Genomic DNA, 20173 nt, shown 5'->3' on the forward strand with positions numbered 1-20173 from the left:
AGATACTTTTGTACCTGTTTCGTCCAGCATCTTCACAAGGTCCTTTGCTGTTGTTCTGGGATTGATTTGCACATGGTGTTTATACTTGCGTACTATTGTTTGTACAGATGAACGTGGTACCTTCAGGCGTTTGGAAATTGCTCCCAAGGATGAACCAGACTTGTGGAGGTCTACATAATTTTTTCTGAGGTCTTGGCTGACTTCTTTTGATTTTCCCATGATGTCAAGCAAAGAGGCAGAGAGATTGAAGGTAGGCCTTGAAATACATCCACAGGTACACCTCCAATTGACTCAAATGATGTCAATTAGCCTATCAGAAGCTTCTAAAGCCATGACATCATTTTCTGGAATTTTCCAAGCTGTTTAAAGGCACAGTCAACTTAGTGTATGTAAACTTCTGACCCACTGTAATTGTCATACAGTGAATTATAAGTGAAATAATCTGTCTGTAAACAATTGTTGGAAAAACGTATTGTGTCATGCACAAAGTAGATGTCCTAACCGACTTGCCAACTTGTTAACAAGAAATGTGTGGAGTGGTTGAAAAACGAGTTTTAATGACTCCAACCTAAGTGTATGTAAACCTCCGACTTCAACTGTACACGAAATGCCGTCGGGGTACACCAAATAAAAATGTGATTCACATTTTCAAACAGTCCATTTAGATTTTACAACAGGGCTATACATTTGGGTGATGTTTTTTTCTCGCCTGAGTAGCCTAATTTCACTGCCAAAAATACAATTAAACCATATAGTGTTCAGCGAAATAACAACACAATGTCAAATACAGGTAGCCTGGTCAAATATTTAACATCCAATCACATTGACCGTTACTCTCTCGCGGGAATTCCACTAACGGTCCGTATGTAGCCAAACGTAGCTGCTGCTCATTCCGTTTGCTCGAAAATGGATAAAAGGTTAAAAAAAAGTACGGCCCACGTCCATAGAGACTCATACCAGCTCTACTGGTAGTGCTGCTACTACCAGCAATACTACACCTGCACCTGTCGACGACACAAGATGTTCTGCTTCCACGAGCACATCCAATGCTAGCATCAGTAATTCTACATTTGTTGCTAGCCCAGCTAGCATGGACCCTGACAGTTATGGATCTGATGCAGCCGAAGAGCTACTGCCCCCTTACCCGGGAATGCACCGAACAACAGACAGGGACGTTGGACCATCGAAGAGGCGCAAGTATGATGAGAACTACATTGATTTGGGGTTCACTTATATTGGGAGTAGTGCCTTTCCTCAGCCACAATGTGTTATTTGTGCAAAAGTACTATCTCACAACTTAATGAAACCTTCACTCTTGCACAGACATTTAGAAACGAAACATGCCAATTTGAAAAATAAGCCACAGGAGTTTTTTGAGCGAGAATTATGACCATTTTCGATTAGTAAGACATGTATAAAAGCAATAGATACCATTAATAAGAAGGGGCTAGAAGTGTCTTATATGGTGAGCTACCGAGTGGCTAGGACAGGCAAGCCCCATACTATTGTGGAGGACTTAATTCTTCCTGCTGGGGGATATGGCTGGGACAATGCTGGGGGAAAGGCCAAAAAAACTATACCGACAATGCCTTCATCAAACAACACTGTTTCACGACGCATCAGTGACATGGCAGAAGATGTTTTGAAACAATTACTGCTTTGCATACAAGCAAGTGAATTCTATGCGTTACAGCTGGATGAGTCAACAGACGTGGCGGGCCTGGCACAGCTCCTGGTATATGTCCGTTACGTTTATGGAGGGTCAATTAAGGAAGACATCCTCTTCTGCAAACCACTGGAAACCAGGAGAACAGGAGAGGATATTTTTAAAGTACTGGACAGCTTTGTGACATCAAATGGACTTTGGTGGTCAAGATGTGTTGGTATCTGTATTGATGGCGCAAAAGCCATGACAGGGAGACATAGTGGAGTGATAACGTAAATGCAAGAAGTTGCTCCCGACGCCACTTGGGTACAAATACGTTTTGGACACTACAGTGAAAATTGTTAACTTTGTTAAAGCAAGGCCCCTGAACTCTCGTGTATTTTCTGCATTATGCAATGATATGGGCAGCGACCATGTAACGCTTTTACAACATACAGAAGTGCGCTGGTTATCAAGGAGCAAAGTATTGAGACGTTTTTTTGAATTGAGAGACAAGCTTAAAGTTTTCTGTACTGACCATAATTTTCACTTGTCTGACCGCTTGCATGATGACAAGTTTCTCACACGACTGGCCTATCTGGGTGATGTTTTTTCTCGCCTGAATGATCTGAATCTAGGATTACAGGGTCTCTCCGCAACTATATTCAATGTGCGGGACAAAATTGAGGCTATGATTAAGAAGTTGGAATTCTTCTCTGTCTGCATTAACAAGGACAACACACAGGTCTATCCATCATTGTATGATTTTTTTGTGTGCAAATGAACTCAAGCTCACGGACAATGTCAAATGTGATATAGCGAAGCCCCTGAGTGAGCTGGGTGCGCAATTACGCAGGTATCTTCCCGAAACGGACGACACAAACAACTGGATTTGGTATCCCTTTCATGCCCTGCCTCCAGTCCACTTACCAATATCTGAACAAGAGAGCCTCATCAAAATTGCAACAAGCAGTTCTGTGAAAATGTAATTTAATCGAAAGCCACTGCCAGATTTCTGGATAGGGCTGCACTCAGAGTATCCTGCCTTGGCAAATCGCGCTGTTAAGACACTGATGCCCTTTGCAACCACGTACCTATGTGAGAATGGATTCTCGGCCCTCACTAGCATGAAAACTAAATACAGGCACAGACTGCGTGTGGAAAATGATTTAAGACTGAGACTCTACAATACAACCCAACATTGCAGAGTTATGTGCATCCTTTCAAGCACACCCTTCTCATTAACCTGGGGTGAGTTATTCACAATTATTGATGAACAAATAAGGTTTTATATGGAAGATGGCTAAATAAAGAGCAAAACTATTGATTATTATTATATTATTATTTGTGCCCTGGTCCTATAAAAGCTCTTTGTCACTTCCCACGAGCCGGGTTGTGACACAAACTCACACTCATTCTTATGTTTAATAAATGTATCGTATAGTGTGTGTGGCAGGCTTACAATGATGGCAAAAAACAACATTTGAGAGTGCGCTGACCCTGGTGCTAGAGGGGGTATGCAGCTGGAGGTTGAATGTTTGAAGGGGTACGGGAACCACTGAACTACAAAAAGCAGCTCTCAACTACTGCCCTGCAAAACATTTTGATCTTACCTAGATATCTCTTACCATTAGAATGCATTGACTTGACGTCTTACTAAGGCAGGAATCATATACACATTCGAATAATGTATGAACTCACTGTATAAGTCACTCGGAATAAAAGTGTCTGCTAATTAGCATGCAAATGTGAATCTGCTTTGGTTCACCAGACTCAAGAGGTGCAGAAAGCCATGGATGAGAAGAAGTTTGAAGAGGCAGTGAAGCTGCGCGGCAGGTACAGCAACATCACCAACCACTGTAGTGGCTTTGTACAGCTGCAGCCACAACCACCAGCCCAGTATGAAATATTAGGGACAGTGACCTAACGGTTTCTCATGCTGATGCTAGTAGGCCCCTGACACATGACCTACTGGGGCGGTGACACACACACATACACACACACACATACACACACACACACAGAGCGAGAGAGAGGAGCGGCCAGCGTGAAAGGACCTGGTCAGGCAGTAAATTAGATCACTATGTTACGTCAGGGTCACCCAGTTTGTTCTAGCTCTGCCTCCCAGTTTGGAATGAGTTGGAGTTCACTGAGGGACATCCTCTTCACCAGTTAGGACATTGCATCCCCATTTACAGTACAACAGTAGTGGGCTAATGGGGAGGAACTTGTTATTATTAGGGACAGGAGTTTTTCCTGACCACCTGATCTGGTTAAGAAACACTCTGGACCCTAGTGATAACCTAAAACTACTGCAGGACCTAGAAGTGTTCCTGGTCATGTGGTCATGAATCACTCCTGGTCCCACTTATTAACAGGATGCTAGGATCAATTGTATGGGTCTGTAGGGCCTTATTATATCATTGATTTTGGTATCAGTTTGTGCTAATGTGTCTAAGTGGATTTGTATTTCTTTGTATTTGTGCAATTTGATTTGTATTGTATCTATATTGTAAGACGTCTTTCCCGTTTTTGTCTAATTGCAGGAGTTTTGAAAACAATCTGAAGACATACAAGCTCCTGGCTCATCGAAAACTAGAATCTGAACTCCCACATGTAAGTCAATCACAGGTCATGAGTTGTTTTATGTTTGCTGAAGTCTCCCTCCCCATATTCCTGTAAAATCTATAACAGGAAGAATGTTTATTTTGCACACGACTTCCACTCCCAAGTCCATTGTCCAGAATCTTTTCCATCAATGTTGCATGTTCTAACATATCAGCATGGTCTATCTGGCTGTCTAAGCTAGCAAGAGGTATGCCTATGGCCTAGCCTTAACATTTGATTTATTTAACTAGGCAAGTCAGTTAAGAACAAATTGTTATTTACAATGCCGGCTTACCCCGGCCAAACTCGGATGACGCTGGGCCAATTGTGTGCCGCCCTATGGGACTCCCAACCACGGCCAGATTGTGATACAGCCTGGAATCGAACCAGGGTCAGTAGTGACACCTCTAGCACTGAGATGCAGTGCCTTAGACCGCTGCGCCACTCGGAAGTCAACATGTGGGAATGAGGCCAGAAAACTATTCTCTCCCTGCCCAGCTCTGTTGCCCCTTCCCCCGTCCCAACCTAGCTCTGTTACCCCCTGCTTAAAAGTTGTTTTTATTGTTTTCAGTTGACCGTTTTGGTTATGGTGTCTCCTGTTCCCCTTCTCCTCCCTGCAGAGTAACTTCAACATTGCTGTGCTGAACGTGGGAGCCCCCGCGGCAGGCATGAACGCTGCTGTCCGCTCTGCCGTCAGGGTGGGCATCTCTGAGGGACACAAGATGTTCGCTGTCAACGACGGCTTCGAGGGATTCTACAAGGGACAGGTATGATAAACAGACAGACAAATAAAGTAGTATTCTAATGTTCTTCTAACAAGTTATAACATATAATTGGGACTAGAAGATGCCACACAGACTCAGAGATTCACGTACAAGAATATAGATTAGATTGACTGCAATCAAACAAGATTTGCTGCCACAGGATGACACACTGACATCACTTCCCCTCCCAGGTAAGAGCAGTACCACTCTGCACCAACAGGGGACCACATGACATGGCTGACACATAATACCACTAGTTCAGTGGAGTAGGCTTGTTTTGTTATTGTCCCCCTGTGCCATTCATTTATAAAAGAGGATTCATTCCAATGAAAGACCATGATGTGTCTTGTAAATCTAGTTCTACTGGTCTTTCCCCACTGGTACTGAACTAGAAAGTCTCAGTCTCAGCTTTAGTTGCATCTAAACTCACAGCAGTAACACGAACAATTCAGTACATGGATTTGAAGCACCTGCCCAGTAGTCCCTAGATGTATTTGACAGTCATCACTGGTGAGTTTAGAATCCCCTCCTAGGTTTCTTAGACTAATATGCACAGGTTTCTTAGAGAGGGTTACATGCAGCTATGTAGTCACTGCACTCAGTGCACTGCACTGGGCAGGCCATTGAGTCCAGGTAACAACACCTTCTGACTGTAAAGAGATTACCAGGGGGATGAAATTGACTGCTGCGCTACACTGCTTCTGAGTGGCTGTCTGCACTTTGTCTTCACACTACAGAATTGTGTTTCTCACTTCCTCTGGTCAAATTCTAACTAACTGTCTGTACCTCCTTCCTATAGTCTGTTATGGTTGACTGTCTGTTGATTGATGGAGGAGTTCCAATTGAACACAATGCAAATAGTGCCTGTAAAACACAACAAAAAAATCAATCATATGACAGTTTACATAACATGTATTTGAAGATGTATGCTACTGAATGTTTTTGACAAAATACTTATTTGGGTATAATTTGTATAGGGTAGACTGGTAAGGGCAATACAAGTTGAAGTAGGCTACAATATTTGCTCATGATGTGTTTTTGTCCCTTCAGATAAAAGAGATCAAATGGGCAGATGTCGGAGGATGGACTGGGCAAGGTGGATCTCTGTTGGGAACAAAACGGTAAAGGCTCCATCCCAAATGCAAACTTATTTGATATAATATGTCTAACTTGATTATAATATTATAATAGTTCATAATACAGCATTCAGAGAAACGTTCCTTTGAATTGAACCACAGCTCAGTGCAATTGGCTGTGGAATGTTGTTTACTGCTATATAGTCAGTAATGTAAGGGACAATTAGAAATGTACTGGGGTGGAGGGGGCTGGTCCAAAATATGGGAGGGTTGTCAATTGTATTATTTATTTTCTTTGGGTGGGGTTTTCGGGGGTTTACATTCCCCATTTTGTAGGATTTACTATATAATTTCTTCCATATAGCCACATTTCCTCATATGCTTGCATGCATATCCCCTATTAAGGTGTTTTGGTACTTCCCTTATGAGCTACGCTTTTCTGTACGCTTACTATACAGTCAACTCTATCCTGCCCTCTATCCATAGTGATAATAGCGGTAGGTGGATCGTTTGTCCAGATCTGCAATTGGTTAACTAGCAATCATATCACACACAAAGTCATTCAAATCTGCACACGTTTTCAATATGAATCCACAAGAAGAACATGGAGGAGTAGCTGATTGGCAGCGCAGAGGCTGGTGCGACATTGCGTATGAAAGAACAATAATCACATGAGACACTCAGCTCAAAAAGCTCCCATATTGATCTTGTTTAGGCCATACAGATTTAAATTACTATATAACAGATGCCCCTCTTCACATTTCTCAAAATGGTAAAAACAAAAATTCCCTGCCCCACCCTTCGATACAATACCAAAAGGCTAACATCTCTTGGAGAGGTCACTAGGTGTTGCAAAAATGTTGTTTAGTATTATTACAGGGTGTACCACTTTTATTGTCATTTTTTATTACGATTGTATATTTGTTCGTTGACTTGCATCACTTCTAAATATACAAATATGTTATACAGTTGATTAAATGATCCTACCTAGACTAGCCTACAACACCACAATGCAATGAATATTTGCATTATTGTTTTCTTGTACAATTATTGTTTTGAGTACAATTACACTCTAGGCTGTAAACTGCAGTGAAAATGTCATTTGAATAATGGAGCAAAAGCCCTGAATGTTTACTTCCATTCATTCCATTTGGAACAGTTGTGGGTCTACTCTCGACAGATTATAAGGTCTAGAATGACACAGTACAGGACAGTCTGGCTTTATTTTTACTTATTTTACTGATGCGCTGTCTGTTGCCCGTCATCATTCTCACAAGTTGTCATGTGGCCACATAGGCCTATGGGCCCAGCAGTCCCAGTTATTCAGAAAAGCTTCATATGTAACTTTTTGGCCGACCCGACAAAATCCACATAGAAATGTGTGTTATAGATCTGTCATTCTCATTGAAAGCAAGTCTAAGAAGCAGTAGATATGTTCTATGAGTGCTATTTCTATGCTTCCCGTGCTGAAGTTTCGTTTTTGCGTCTTTTACTTTCGGTTTTGTACACCAGCTTCAAACAGCCAAAAATACAATATTTTTGGGTTATGGAAAATATTTCACAACGGTTTAGATGGTACAATGATTCTCAACACTATACTATTAGAATTTTAGCAAATAAAACACAAAAATACCTTATTTACATAAGTATTCCGACCCTTTGCTATGAGACTTGAAATTGAGCTCAGGTACATCCTGTTTCCATTGATCATCCTTGAGATGTTTCTACAACTGGATTGGAGTCCACCTGTGGTAAATTCAATTGATTGGACATGATTTGGAAAGGCACACACCTGTCTATATAAGGTCCCACGGTTGACAGTGCATGTCAGAGCAAAAACCAAGCCATGAGGTTGAAGGAATTGTCCGTAGAGCTCCGTGACAGGATTGTGTCGAGGCACAGATCTGGGGAAGTGTACCAAAACATTTCTGCAGCATTGAAGTCCCCAAGAACACGGTGGCCTCCATCGTTCTTAAATGGAAGAAGTTTGGAACCGCAAACACTCTTCCTAGAGCTGGCCGCCCGGCCAAACTGAGCAATCAGGGAGGTGACCAAGAACCCAATTGTCACTCTGACTGAGCTCTTGAGTTCCTCTGTGGTGATGGGAGAACCTTCCAGAAGGACAACCATCTCTGCAGCACTCCACCAATCAGACCTTTATGGTAGGGTGGCCAGACGGAAGCCACTCCTCAGTAAAAGGCACATGACAGCCCGCTTGGAGTTTGCCAAAAGGCACCTAAAGACTCTCAGACCATGAGAAACAAGATTCACTGGTCTGATGAAACCAAGATTGAACTCTTTTGCCTGAATGCCAAGCATCACGTCTGGAGGAAACCTGGCACCATCCCTACGGTGAAGCATGGTGGTGGCAGCATCATGCGGTGGGGATGTTTTTCTAGCGGCATGGGAGACTAATCAGGATCGAGGCAAAGATGAACCGAGCAAAGTACAGAGAGATCCTTGATGAAAACCTGCTCCAGAGCGCTCATACCTCAGACTGGGGCGAAGGTTCACCTTCCAACAGGACAACAACCCTAAACACACAGTCAAGACAACGCAGGAGTGGCTTCGGGACAAGTCTCTGAATGTCCTTGAGTGGCCCAGCCAGAGCCCGGACTTGAACCCGATCGAACATCTCTGGAGAGACCTGAATATAGCTGTGTAGCAACGCTCCCCATCCAACCTGACAGAGCTTGAGAGGATCTGCAGAAAAGAATGGGAGAAACTCCCCAAAATACAGGTGTGCCAAGCTTGTTGCATCATAGCCAAGAAGTCTTGAGGCTGTAATCGCTGCCAAAGGTGCTTCAACAATGTACTGAGTAAAGGGTCTGAATATTTATGTAAATGTGATATTTCACATAAATTAGCAAACATCTCTAAAAACCTGTTTTGCTTTGTCATTATGGGGTATTGTGTGTAGATTGATGAGGGAAAAAAACAATTTAATCAATTTTAGAATAAGGCTGTAACGTAACAAAATGTGGAAAAAGTAAAGGGGTCTGAATACTGTCAGAAGGCACTGTAATTCCAGCATCCAAACTGCGCACTGGCCATTCGATGAATGTAAAGAAACATCTGTTACAAAACACCAGGAAATGTAATGACATTCAGAGATTGCCAAGCCTTCGATAATGAGTAGAGAGGGATGTATTTTCTGTTAGTCGAGATTGGTATAATTTATTTGATTGTGGTGTTGAAAATGCAAACCATGATGAAGCGCTCGGAGTCTGTAATCGGTATGCAGTTATGCGTTGCTTATTGGGTGTGTTGGCACAGAAACCTGTTGGTGTAAAATCGTTGCATTTATTTTATATAATTATAAATATAGCATCAAAATGTAGAAAAACTGATTTCCCCTAGCAGATTATTGTCTGCAGCCGGCTCTGATCGTAGTGTAATGAGACGGGCAGGGAAAGTGAACTCGTCCGTGGTGGTCGGGCGAACCCTCAACCTTTCTTGCCCGTAGCCCTGTGTGACATCGACTGTGCCACAAAACCATGCTGAAGTGCACATTTCTTTTTACAGTACAAGAGGAGGGTCATGTGAAAATATTTATAACGTTGGGGAGGGGTGCATTTTTTTGGACACCTCCAGTTGGATCCCCCCCACCCCACACAAACACACACTAAATGTAGAACTGTCTAACTTTTTTGTTGCTTTATCCTGTTTACTTTTTTTCTTTCTTCAGAACTCTTCCTGCAAAGCATGTTGAAAAAATTGCTGAGCAGATGCGAGCACATAACATAAATGCATTGTTAGTTATCGGAGGATTCGAGGTATGTTGACGCCTGTTGTTTTTGCTAAATAGTAGATATTATTATATTTTTTACCACTATTGCATGTATTTTACAATATATATATATATTTTTAACAAAGTTTATGACCCAAATAAAAAATGAAAAATACAGTACATTCACATTTATTATTCTGTAGATGTAAATTATTAATATGTAACTTTGTAATGTTTATTGTGTAAGTTCATCATAGAGAACATTGTTATGTTGATTTTGCCAACCCTTTCCATCAATCTGCTTCTTTGTAGCATTGGCTCGTACCCACCTGCTTTAATGCATAGCCATGCACATTATTAGGTACTTCTTGTTGCATCAAGTGCACAAGTAAATGAATAATCAGTTACATTTAAGAATTCGAAAAAACAGTTGTTTCATTGTTCAGTTTTTGATTTTGAGTGTCTCGTTAGTTCAAAACCTAGAATAGATCCTTTAATTGAGGCATTCAAAACATTAAAATGAAAAGTGAACCAACGTTCTGAAACTTAAAAGATAAGTGATAATTTGGTCCCTCTGGAAAACACAGAGAGCACATTAAGTCACATAAGTCATTTCACGCACACCTGTGTAGTAGGCTCACCAGCTTTCTATATATGTGTTGTATGTGTTTGTAAGAGTGTGTTCAATTGTGTGTGTGTGTGTGTGTGTGTGTGTGTGTGTGTGTGTGTGTGTGTGTGTGTGTGTGTGTGTGTGTGTGTGTGTGTGTGTGTGTGTGTGTGTGTGTGTGTGTGTGCCTGTGCGCATGTATGCACATGTGTGTTTGAACACTGTGTGTGTATGTCTGGAGTGGTACCTGTCTGTTTCACGCTGCTGTCCGTTGTGATAGACTTGGCTCTCCCCTTGGCATCCTTTCATGTCTCCTCCTCCCTGACTGTCAGTCTGCTTCACCAGCACCACCTCGTAACTAAAACCCCTGGCTCTGGCTCTGCCCTGCAGGCCTACCTGGGACTCATGGAATTGTTAGAAGCCCGTGGGAAATATGACGAGTTCTGTGTGCCAATGGTCATGGTGCCAGCCACTGTCTCCAACAATGTGCCGGGTTCAGACCTCAGCATTGGCGCTGACACAGCTCTGAACGCCATCACTGATGTAAGCGAGGCTGGGAAAAAAAAGACATAGCCACACCTACTTTCTGGTAGGCTCAGCCAATCACATAAAGGGGCAACGCTGACCTGGACCAACCCGCTCGGCCTTCCATTTACCAGCATCAACCAATCAGCTATCACGATCAGCTATCACGGCCAACATTTGCATTGATACCGTTGACAGGGCAAAAGGTTTTGGACCTGAATAGGAAAATGTTCTATTTTATTTACTGTACTAAATTTGACTAAATGTAACAATTGATTCAATAATACCATTACTGCAATTAACAACCATGCAGTGAATGTTGGCTAAATATTTCCCTCAGTTTATAACTAACAGATAAACATTCATAGCACATAGTTTGAATTTGAATAAACTTTATTGATCCCCAGAGGGGAAATTGGATGGCTGGTAAACCAAAGCCGAGTTGTCCTGTATCTCACGATACATGGCCCCATTCACTCCCAGGTAAGTGAGTAATGACATGGAGGCATGCTGTGACCGTACCTATGTGTCGTGGTGGCCACCATGTTTGCTCCAGCCTGCCCCTTGACTGTGTGTGTAACTACCTACCTACCTCATTAACGAAGACCAACGGTCAACAACGTTCAGGCATTACACTGCTTAGTGTTTAATAGAACGCTCTCTTACCCTCTAAAGTGCACAAACTAACATGTAGTTGTTAAGTTGTAGTAGCTAAGAAGTTAGTAGCTGTTTAAGCTCTAGCTGACCGCTAACTGCTAACATCACATTGATACTAAGTGTGTGCTATTGCTAACTTTGCATTTATTTTTTTTTTTAGCAATCCCTTAGTAAGTGTTTTGTGTAAGGATTACAGCAAAATAGTGAACAGTTCTTTTTTTAGCACACAGCTAAATAATTTAGGGAGTGTTCATCCACCAGAATCTAGTCCAGCTATTTTTTACAAGGGTCCTTGTACAAGAGTTACTGTACAAGAGTCCTCTTTAAAGGATTATATACAGCAGTTAGGCACAACATCACAAAGTTGTTGCATGCAGTCCAAACAGCATGGTGTGAAACAACAAGGCAGAGGTCCAGTCTGGGCTACAAGTTGACCGACATCTCTTCCTCCTTCATCTCCGTCCCCCCTCCGTCATCATCCTCTTCCTCTGTTTGCTGACTTGACCAGTGCCTGTTCTGCCACCTGTGTGCCTTGCCTCCAGCCACCGTTCTAATTGGCTGACAAGTAGGCCCCGCTCCAGTGCAGTGTCACCAGCCGCGTTGAGTTGCGAAACCCAAACAGAGTTTCTGCCTCTCCATCAGATTAATCCCTTCTTCTTTCAACCCTCCAACCTCGAGTCCCCCTCCTCTCTCCTCCCTACTTCCTCTCCCAGCTCCTTACCTTAGCCTTTTCCTCCATCCTTCCCTCTCTCTTTCCTCCCTCCTTTCCCCACCCTCACCCTCTCTGCCAATGGGAAGCCATAGCTGCTATCACACGGAAAGAGCCCGGAATAGCAGGGTACACTCGATCAGTGTTTCTGAGAGGTGTGTTCGACCGTCTCTCAGTCAGAAGTCTCCCTCCTGGTTGTCTAATACGTGTTCTGCTACTGCCTACTGCTCCAGGCGCTAGAGTGTCTTCTGCAGCTGTATGCGGCTCGGTCCAGCTATGAGGAGTTTTGCATCCCCATGTGTATGCTGCCTGCCACCATTAGTAACAATGTGCCTGGCACTGACCTTAGTATTGGGGCAGACACAGCCCTCAATTCCATCGTGGAGGTAAGGGACAAACCCCCACCAAGATCACACTACTAGGATGTATGCACTCACTAACTGTAAGTCGCTCTGGATAAGAGCGTCTGCTAAATGACTAAAATGTAAATGTAAAATGATTTCAAAAATCCAATATACTATCTTCATATCTATTGAAAGCTCTCTTCTATATGTTTTCCCTCTGTTATAAAATATAACAACATTTAGATTTGTGATGTTTAGACAGTATCACACACACTGTATGTAATGTTACATGTTTACATTTTAGTCATTTTAGCAGACGCTCTTATCCAGAGCGACTTACAGGAGCAATTAGGGTTAAGTGCCTTGCTCAAGGGCACATCGACAGATTCTTCACCTAGTCAGCTCGGGGATTAGAACCCTCTTAACTACTAAGCTACCTGCCGCCCTGTTTACCTCTAAACAGTATATACTTTTGATCCTTCTACAGGACTCCAGTCTTTTTGGTGAATGAACGGGCCTATGTGTGCCTGAGTATAGCAAGCAAGCTATGTCGTTGTATCATAACCACTCAATGACCTGCAGCAGTATCAGAATGCTTTATGATTGTCTGCTTTGAGTAGGGCGGTGTAACGCTATGATGAGTGATGTATTATCACAAAGCCTGGGTTGACTTATTCACTTCAGATTTATACATAGCGTGTAATGTCAACAATCCAGGAATTCTCAGAATGAGAAAGAACGTTTTTAACACCTTCTGTTAGGGCATTAGTCTGCCTGGAATAATGTGTATGTTCATTTGATCTCAGACAAATGCTGTAGGCGTCTGTCTAACTCTGTGATTGTGTTTGTGTGTGTCAGACATGCGACCGCATCAAGCAGTCTGCCAGCGGGACCAAGCGGCGTGTGTTCATCATTGAGACCATGGGAGGGTACTGTGGGTACCTGGCCAGTGTTGGGGGGTTGGCTGCTGGGGCGGACGCTGCCTACATCTACGAAGAACCCTTTGACATCAGGGACCTTCAGGTGAGACAAACACACTTAAAGAAACAGAAATATATGTGCAAGTTAATTCAGGAAAACCTCTTCAAACCTTCAACTTGAACCCTCCATCTGCCTCATAGCAGTCTCATAACCATGACATACTGTAAATGGAATATGTCCTAAGCAGTTATAACAGCTAACCTCAGGTTATGACCATCTGCCTTTGCAGAGACTGTTGTTTAGGTAAGATACTTAAGCTGCTCTATTTGGCTAGCAGTACAATATTATAGTAGAGCATGTGTAAGTGGAACAGAATGGATTTGTGCCCAATATAGATGTTTATAAGGTGCAGTTATGCTTTTTGCTGGTCAAGAGAAGGAACACTGACTCATAGCATGTTTTCTTTCAGTCCAACGTTGAGCATCTGACAGAGAAGATGAAGGGAGCCATTCAAAGAGGATTGGTCCTCAGGTAACGCAATGCCCTGACTCACTGGATGTGTCCCAATATCTCCTTTTTGATTAGGGGATAAGAAAAGTGTACTCTTTGGGAGAAAGGAGATATAATTGGGACGTATCCACTCACTCACCGCCTCATTCAATCCCTCCCTCCCTCACTCACTCACTCACTCCTTCACTCTTGTTTTGGTGTTGCAGAAACGAGAACAGCAACGAGAACTACACGACAGATTTCATCTACCAGCTGTACTCTGAGGAAGGGAGAGGAGTGTTCGACTGCAGGAAGAATGTACTAGGACACATGCAGCAGGTAGGTAACCGTAGAATACTCTGTGGTTGTGTCCCAAATGGCACCCTATTTCCTATATAGTGCACTACTTTTGAGAAGAGGAGAAGATAGTGACAGCTGTTGTGATTGTTTTGAAAGGGAGGGGCACCATCTCCTTTCGACCGTAACTTTGGGACAAAGATCTCTGCCAAAGCCATGCTATGGCTCACCAAGAAAATGAACGAGACCTTCAGACAAGGTACAGTAGTAAAGAGCATAGTCATGCCAGTAGACTCCCAGTGTCCTCATAGAAGATTGTGATCGTGATGCAGCACCTTTACCTGGATCTGTCATGGAGTCATTCAATAACCTTTTAGGTGTTTTAGGTTGTTTTGTTCACAATGCATCCATCACACAGCAGATTTAAAATTCCCTCCGGTTTCATTTGCATATTTGTTATTTAATATAATGTGTAAGGGCTATGTTGAACGCTTTGCATGTTGGAATTGCAAGTAACTATTCTATAATATATGAAAGTGACAATTGCACTTACAGTATACTGCACTATAAGTACATACCACACCATGTAAATATTTAAATATTACTTATTTACTAAGTAAATAAATACTAAAATAAGTACAGACTACACTATTCTAGGTTCTTGATTAAGGCTAACGTTAAAACATTACATTCTTCTTTGTTTTTTGTCTATTTGCTGTGCACATGGATGACATAAGATGAAGGTAAATGACTTTATTAATTGACGCTGGCTCCATGACCATCTATTTCATTAGATCTAGTTCCATGTCCCTTTACCCATCATGCCCTGGTAGTGTTTCATGTCTCAAATAGTGTTTAGTTGGTGTTTGTAGCAGTTGGAGGTTCTGAAGAAAAACTAGAGTAGATATTATATTTCGACATAATATCTGGATCTGTGTATTGTTCATTTTTCACTTTGCTCTTATACAGCACTCTGTTGCAAGACTCCTAGATGTTTCATTCTGTCAAACCCAAATTAGAACATTATTCCCCTTTCCCATTTAAACATTATCCTAGATCCATGTAGACAGTGTAGTGACATGCCCATTGTAAGAAGTTGACTTAAAACACCATACCAACCATTTCCATGATCATTTACTGGAAGCTTAGACCTTAACCGTGAAGTGGCGTATAGACCATGCATGAGTGTGTGAGTGCTGACTGTTGTTGTTTTGCAGGGAGAGTGTTTGCCAACACAGAAGACACGTGCTGTCTGTTGGGGATGCGTCGCAGGGCCCTGGTCTTCCAGCCCGTCGTACAGCTAAAGGATGAAACTGACTTCATGTAAGTACCTTTACCTCCGACAGCTTCTGTCACTGTACAGCACCCCCTGACAGTAACACCTACATCTTTAGTCCCACTTGAAATGCCCCTTTATGTGTTTTTACATTAAACATCTCAAATAATCAATCCAGTGTAGTTCTGTAGTTACATTATCTCCCTCTCTGTCCGTCCCCCTGCAGCCACAGGATCCCTAAGGAACAGTGGTGGCTGAAGCTCCGCCCCCTGATGAAGATCCTGGCCAAGTACAAGACCAGCTATGACGTGTCTGACTCTGGCCAGCTGGAGCACGTGGTCCGCAACATCAGGCCCAAGGAGTCGGACGCCTCCAGCGCCATGTGAGCCTCTGATGTCATAGGTCAGAGGTTAATAGGTCCAGTGTGTGTCTGTCTGACTGTCCCCTTTAGAACAGGGGGCTGTTTGTGTAAGAGTACCAACTAGCAACAGCAACCAATAGCAGCTTAAGAGTCCTCTGTTGGTCAGTCATCAGTCACATAGCGGCACTTTGTTTCTTTTTCTGTCTGTCTTTCATTCATCCCCATTGTAAAAGTCCCTCCTTTTTTGTTATATTTACAAACCGGCGTATTCAGTAGGACTAGGAATGTCTGTCTGTCACCGTTGAGAGCTCTCCAGCCTAACTCCAGTGCTTCTGTCTGTTCTCACACTGACCCACCTGCTCCAACAACCCATACCCCCCCCAGACCACTGCAACAACTCACCGTCGTCGTGTCTGTCCCCTGCCCTGTCAGTCACTGTGGCTGCGTTGTCAATCAGTGACCCTTCGTGTTAAACTGCACTTTCTCCTTCCTCCTCTGAAACCCTGATGTCTGTTCCCAAGACTAACCAGTCTGAGAATAGATAATAATGTACTGTAGTTCTGCCAGTGTGAAGTTACTGACCATATTTACGTACCTGTGAGACTGAATGAAATACAATCCTGATGTTGCAAGATACATTAAGAGCAGTGTTTTATTGGCTGTGGGTTTCACATCGCAAATGTTTTGTTTTTGTTTTAACTTAATGTTCATTTGTTTGAAACATGGATATATTATACAGGTACTATTTAGACACTACTAAAAGTAGGAGTCAAATGTAATGCACCATTAATTTAAATGTATAAGCCCAATATTCCCCACACAATAAACATTATTAAACATGGAAAATACAAAGGAATGGAAGTCGTTGCATTTTTGTATTAATGATCACATACCTGTGTATTTCCTCAAACATACCAACAAGTCATTTTATAAGTCTTATGCAGACTCGCTATATTAGGGAAAATGCAATGGTTTTCATTATACCTTCCTGGGCCTGTATTCATATAGTGTCTGTGAGTAGGAGTGCTGATCTAGGATCAGGTCCTCCTTGTCCATGTAATCTATTCATTATTATCTCAAATAATAAACTGATCCTAGATCAGAACTCCTACTCTGGGACTCTTTATGAATAAGGCCCAGATGATGAATCTGTAAGATCCCATATGTATTAGATGGGTCATTGGGTTCATTGGTTTTCTTTTCTTTGCCACCTGATGGCAGCAAAGTACTGTCTCTATTCACTTTAATAGCACCTGCAGTGTAGCCGAGGCTACATTTTCCAAGGAAGCGTTTTCCAACAAGCTCCCTACAATTTCTACCTATTCCATTCAGAACCATTTCAGAGCATGGGCTGTTGTAAAAAAAATAACAAATATGAAAGCGTGTACCTGAATTTGTGTGTCCGTGTGCCCACATAGCCACCATAATAATGAATTTATCTTTTAATTTAAAGGGAATTTCAATTTCCCTGGGGTGTATTAAATGTAATAGGGACATTATTTCACACCTAAATGGATTTGCTTTGCTAATCATAAGCAGTTATGTGAGCGTGTATGCAGAGAGCAAAGACCACTGTAAAGTGACAGACAGTTACCCATAACCACCACCTTTATTCCCTTGGAAATCAGCTTTAACAAACTAAATTATACATTAAACTACAGTATAAGTCAATCATGCCTTCTTACAAAAGCTTTCTCTTTTTCATCATTATATAGTTTTCCTCACCTTCAGTGAGCAGGGCTCGGGGTGGAGGGAGGTATTATTCTCACATTGCTCCTCTGACCCTCCCACAGCACGAAATTAGCAACTCCAATAATTTGGGTTGATTTAAGAATGCAGAGGGAGAGCCTGTAGGGTCATATGCACATAGGTAATCAATAGTCATTACCATTTCATTTCTCCCCTCTTTCTGTTATAAAATCACACGCACACACACACACCTGATCTCATCGGGCTGATTAAAGGTTGCAAATGAAGGGTCCTCTCCCTGGTTATGTATCAAAGCCGAACGCAACTTTGTCTTCATTTAATGTTGCATTCTCTTTAACCAAGGGCCCAATTATAAGATGGGACACTGAATCACTGAAATGGGCTGCTATATTGACCTTTACTAGATTAAAAGCGTGTTCTCCTCTTTGAGTTCATACACTTGAATTTAAGGGACAATGAATAATATTGGCGGAAAATTATTCTAGCTGTAAATGGCGAATAAAGGCTACCCACCATGGTGCTAAAATAGATTACTTTGAAAGGTATTGTGATTACAATAGTAACGACAGCCAATAAATCTTTGCTTGTGTTATTAAAAAAACTATATTTTCCATTCAGATAAATCATGTATACGTGACATGGGAAAGATGAATATTTATAAAAATATATGATACTAACATAGCTAATACATTACAGCACAAATATCTGCACCATGCAGGAAAATGCATAGTGCCTATAGCTGTAGCGGTGGAGATGGATTGTAAATATGAATACAATTTCCTCCGTTCTCTGGATCCATGCAGGATTGAAATAGTTATACTACCGTGAAGCTGGTTGATTTAGAACTACACAGCTCTCGTTCTCAGACCCAGTTGAAAGCTATATTGAACATGTTGTAAAGCACAGAGAAGTGTAGTGTTGGCTTAGGCAGGTGCAGTGAGTTGAACGTCATTTTAGGATTTTCACAATTTACTGAATGAGTGGATACTGGAGACTGGTCACTGGTCATCACCTTTGGCTATTAGGGCTTCCATGAGGGCATGAAAAGCTGTAATATTACATTGGTCTCTATGTTGTTTAACCTGCTATCTGTCTACTCATCCCTAACATAGTCATTACTCCATTCAGTGGCATTTGCCTCAGAAGTGATATGTGAAATCTACATGGAAAAGCAATTTCCTTTCATTTCTCTCACACACACTTCAGTGGCATCAGACAGATATAAGGAATTGTATTGGAGCCGCTAATGATGTTCGCTCTGCATCATTTAAAATGTTAATCTTTTGAAGAAAGCGACTTGCAGTTTGTCTCTTTATTTACCCATCTGTATGTGACAAATAGAGAGAACAGAGTAGGTTATATTGACGGTGGCGGTGTATTGCTGTATTTAATGAAAGGAGAGGAGCTTTAGTTGGCAGTCAGCTCTGAGACTGCAGCTCTCCTTTGATGTATTGGAGTTAATATCTTCCTGACATTTCTCAGGACAGATTTTCATCGCAGGATCATCTATACTTTTGGACCTGTGTGATAAATGATTCAGGACATTCATTTTCCTCTCTGTCTCATCTCTCCTCTCCTCTGTGGAAGAATCAAAACTGTGTGTGTGCGTGTGTGGGCGAGTGTGTGGACCAGTGTGAGTGTGTGTGTGTGGGCACGTGTACGCCTGCATGTCTGTGTGTGTGGGTCTGTGCATGACTTTGCGTGTGCGTGTCTGTGAGAGAGAGAGAGCGAGTGAGCGAGACCCGGCGCGGCATGCAATGAGGAATAGACGGCAGCATTAATGGAATTGACATTAATTTGACAGAGTGCTCACTAACATGTGAAGTCACTCGCAGTTCATAAGAATAATATTAACTTGCAATTAGTATGCCAAGCGGCTGTCAGCCTCACCAGACGCTAGGCATTTTGGGAAGTCAGAGCCATGGCCCTGTTTCAGTCTGGGGTTATGAGTTAATCCTAAAGCTATGCACAACAAGAAAATCCTCATTCCACTCACTGTCCCAGACGTAAATAGCCCACATTGTGCAAAGATGACAAAGAGCCTGCTCTGAGATTGTAACCCATAGATGTATTACAACACAGATACCCTCTGACCAACAGCATTCTCTGAATAGCTAAAAGCGTTAGTGAGAGGGTATTGATTTGGCAACAGGTTTAAGACCAAACCTAGGGCGGAATCAAGTTTTAATGTCATGTGCACATGTACGTGACAATGCAGTAATCAATCAATATTATTTCTCTCAAATTCTACGCACAAGTTTGTTTATATCACTGTTCGTGAGTATTTCTACTTTGCCAAAATAATCCACCCACCTGACAGGTGTGGCATATCAAGAAGCTGATGAAGCAGCATGATCATTACACAGGGGAAATAATAAAGCCCTTTTGCGGGGAAAAACAGATTCTGACTGGCTGCACCCCTGCCTAGTCATGTGAAATCCATAGATTAGGGCCT

General features: G+C 42.2%; 1 protein-coding gene across 6 annotated transcripts in view; it reads left to right on the plus strand.

The window, feature by feature from the left end:
* pfkpa (phosphofructokinase, platelet a) overlaps window positions 1-16864 on the plus strand; it is a 37675-nt gene extending 20811 nt beyond the window's left edge. For 2 of the 6 annotated variants that reach the window (XM_041861941.2, XM_041861940.2), the window contains exons 11-22: window positions 3417-3481; window positions 4192-4261; window positions 4873-5019; window positions 6067-6137; window positions 9781-9868; window positions 10820-10972; window positions 13523-13687; window positions 14055-14116; window positions 14302-14413; window positions 14531-14630; window positions 15589-15694; window positions 15874-16864. In XM_041861941.2, coding sequence (XP_041717875.1) covers window positions 3417-3481; window positions 4192-4261; window positions 4873-5019; window positions 6067-6137; window positions 9781-9868; window positions 10820-10972; window positions 13523-13687; window positions 14055-14116; window positions 14302-14413; window positions 14531-14630; window positions 15589-15694; window positions 15874-16033 — 1299 coding nt within the window. In that variant the 3' untranslated portion in view covers window positions 16034-16864. Of the gene's footprint in view, window positions 1-3416; window positions 3482-4191; window positions 4262-4872; window positions 5020-6066; window positions 6138-9780; window positions 9869-10819; window positions 10973-12553; window positions 12707-13522; window positions 13688-14054; window positions 14117-14301; window positions 14414-14530; window positions 14631-15108; window positions 15115-15588; window positions 15695-15873 lie in introns of all 6 variants that reach the window. The other 4 variants (XM_041861939.2, XM_041861942.2, XM_041861937.2 and 1 more) reach the window with 3 other exon arrangements.
* Window positions 16865-20173: the final 3309 nt, after the last annotated feature.

Source organism: Coregonus clupeaformis, chromosome 23 (assembly GCF_020615455.1).
Source record: "Coregonus clupeaformis isolate EN_2021a chromosome 23, ASM2061545v1, whole genome shotgun sequence".
Taxonomy (NCBI): domain Eukaryota; kingdom Metazoa; phylum Chordata; class Actinopteri; order Salmoniformes; family Salmonidae; genus Coregonus; species Coregonus clupeaformis.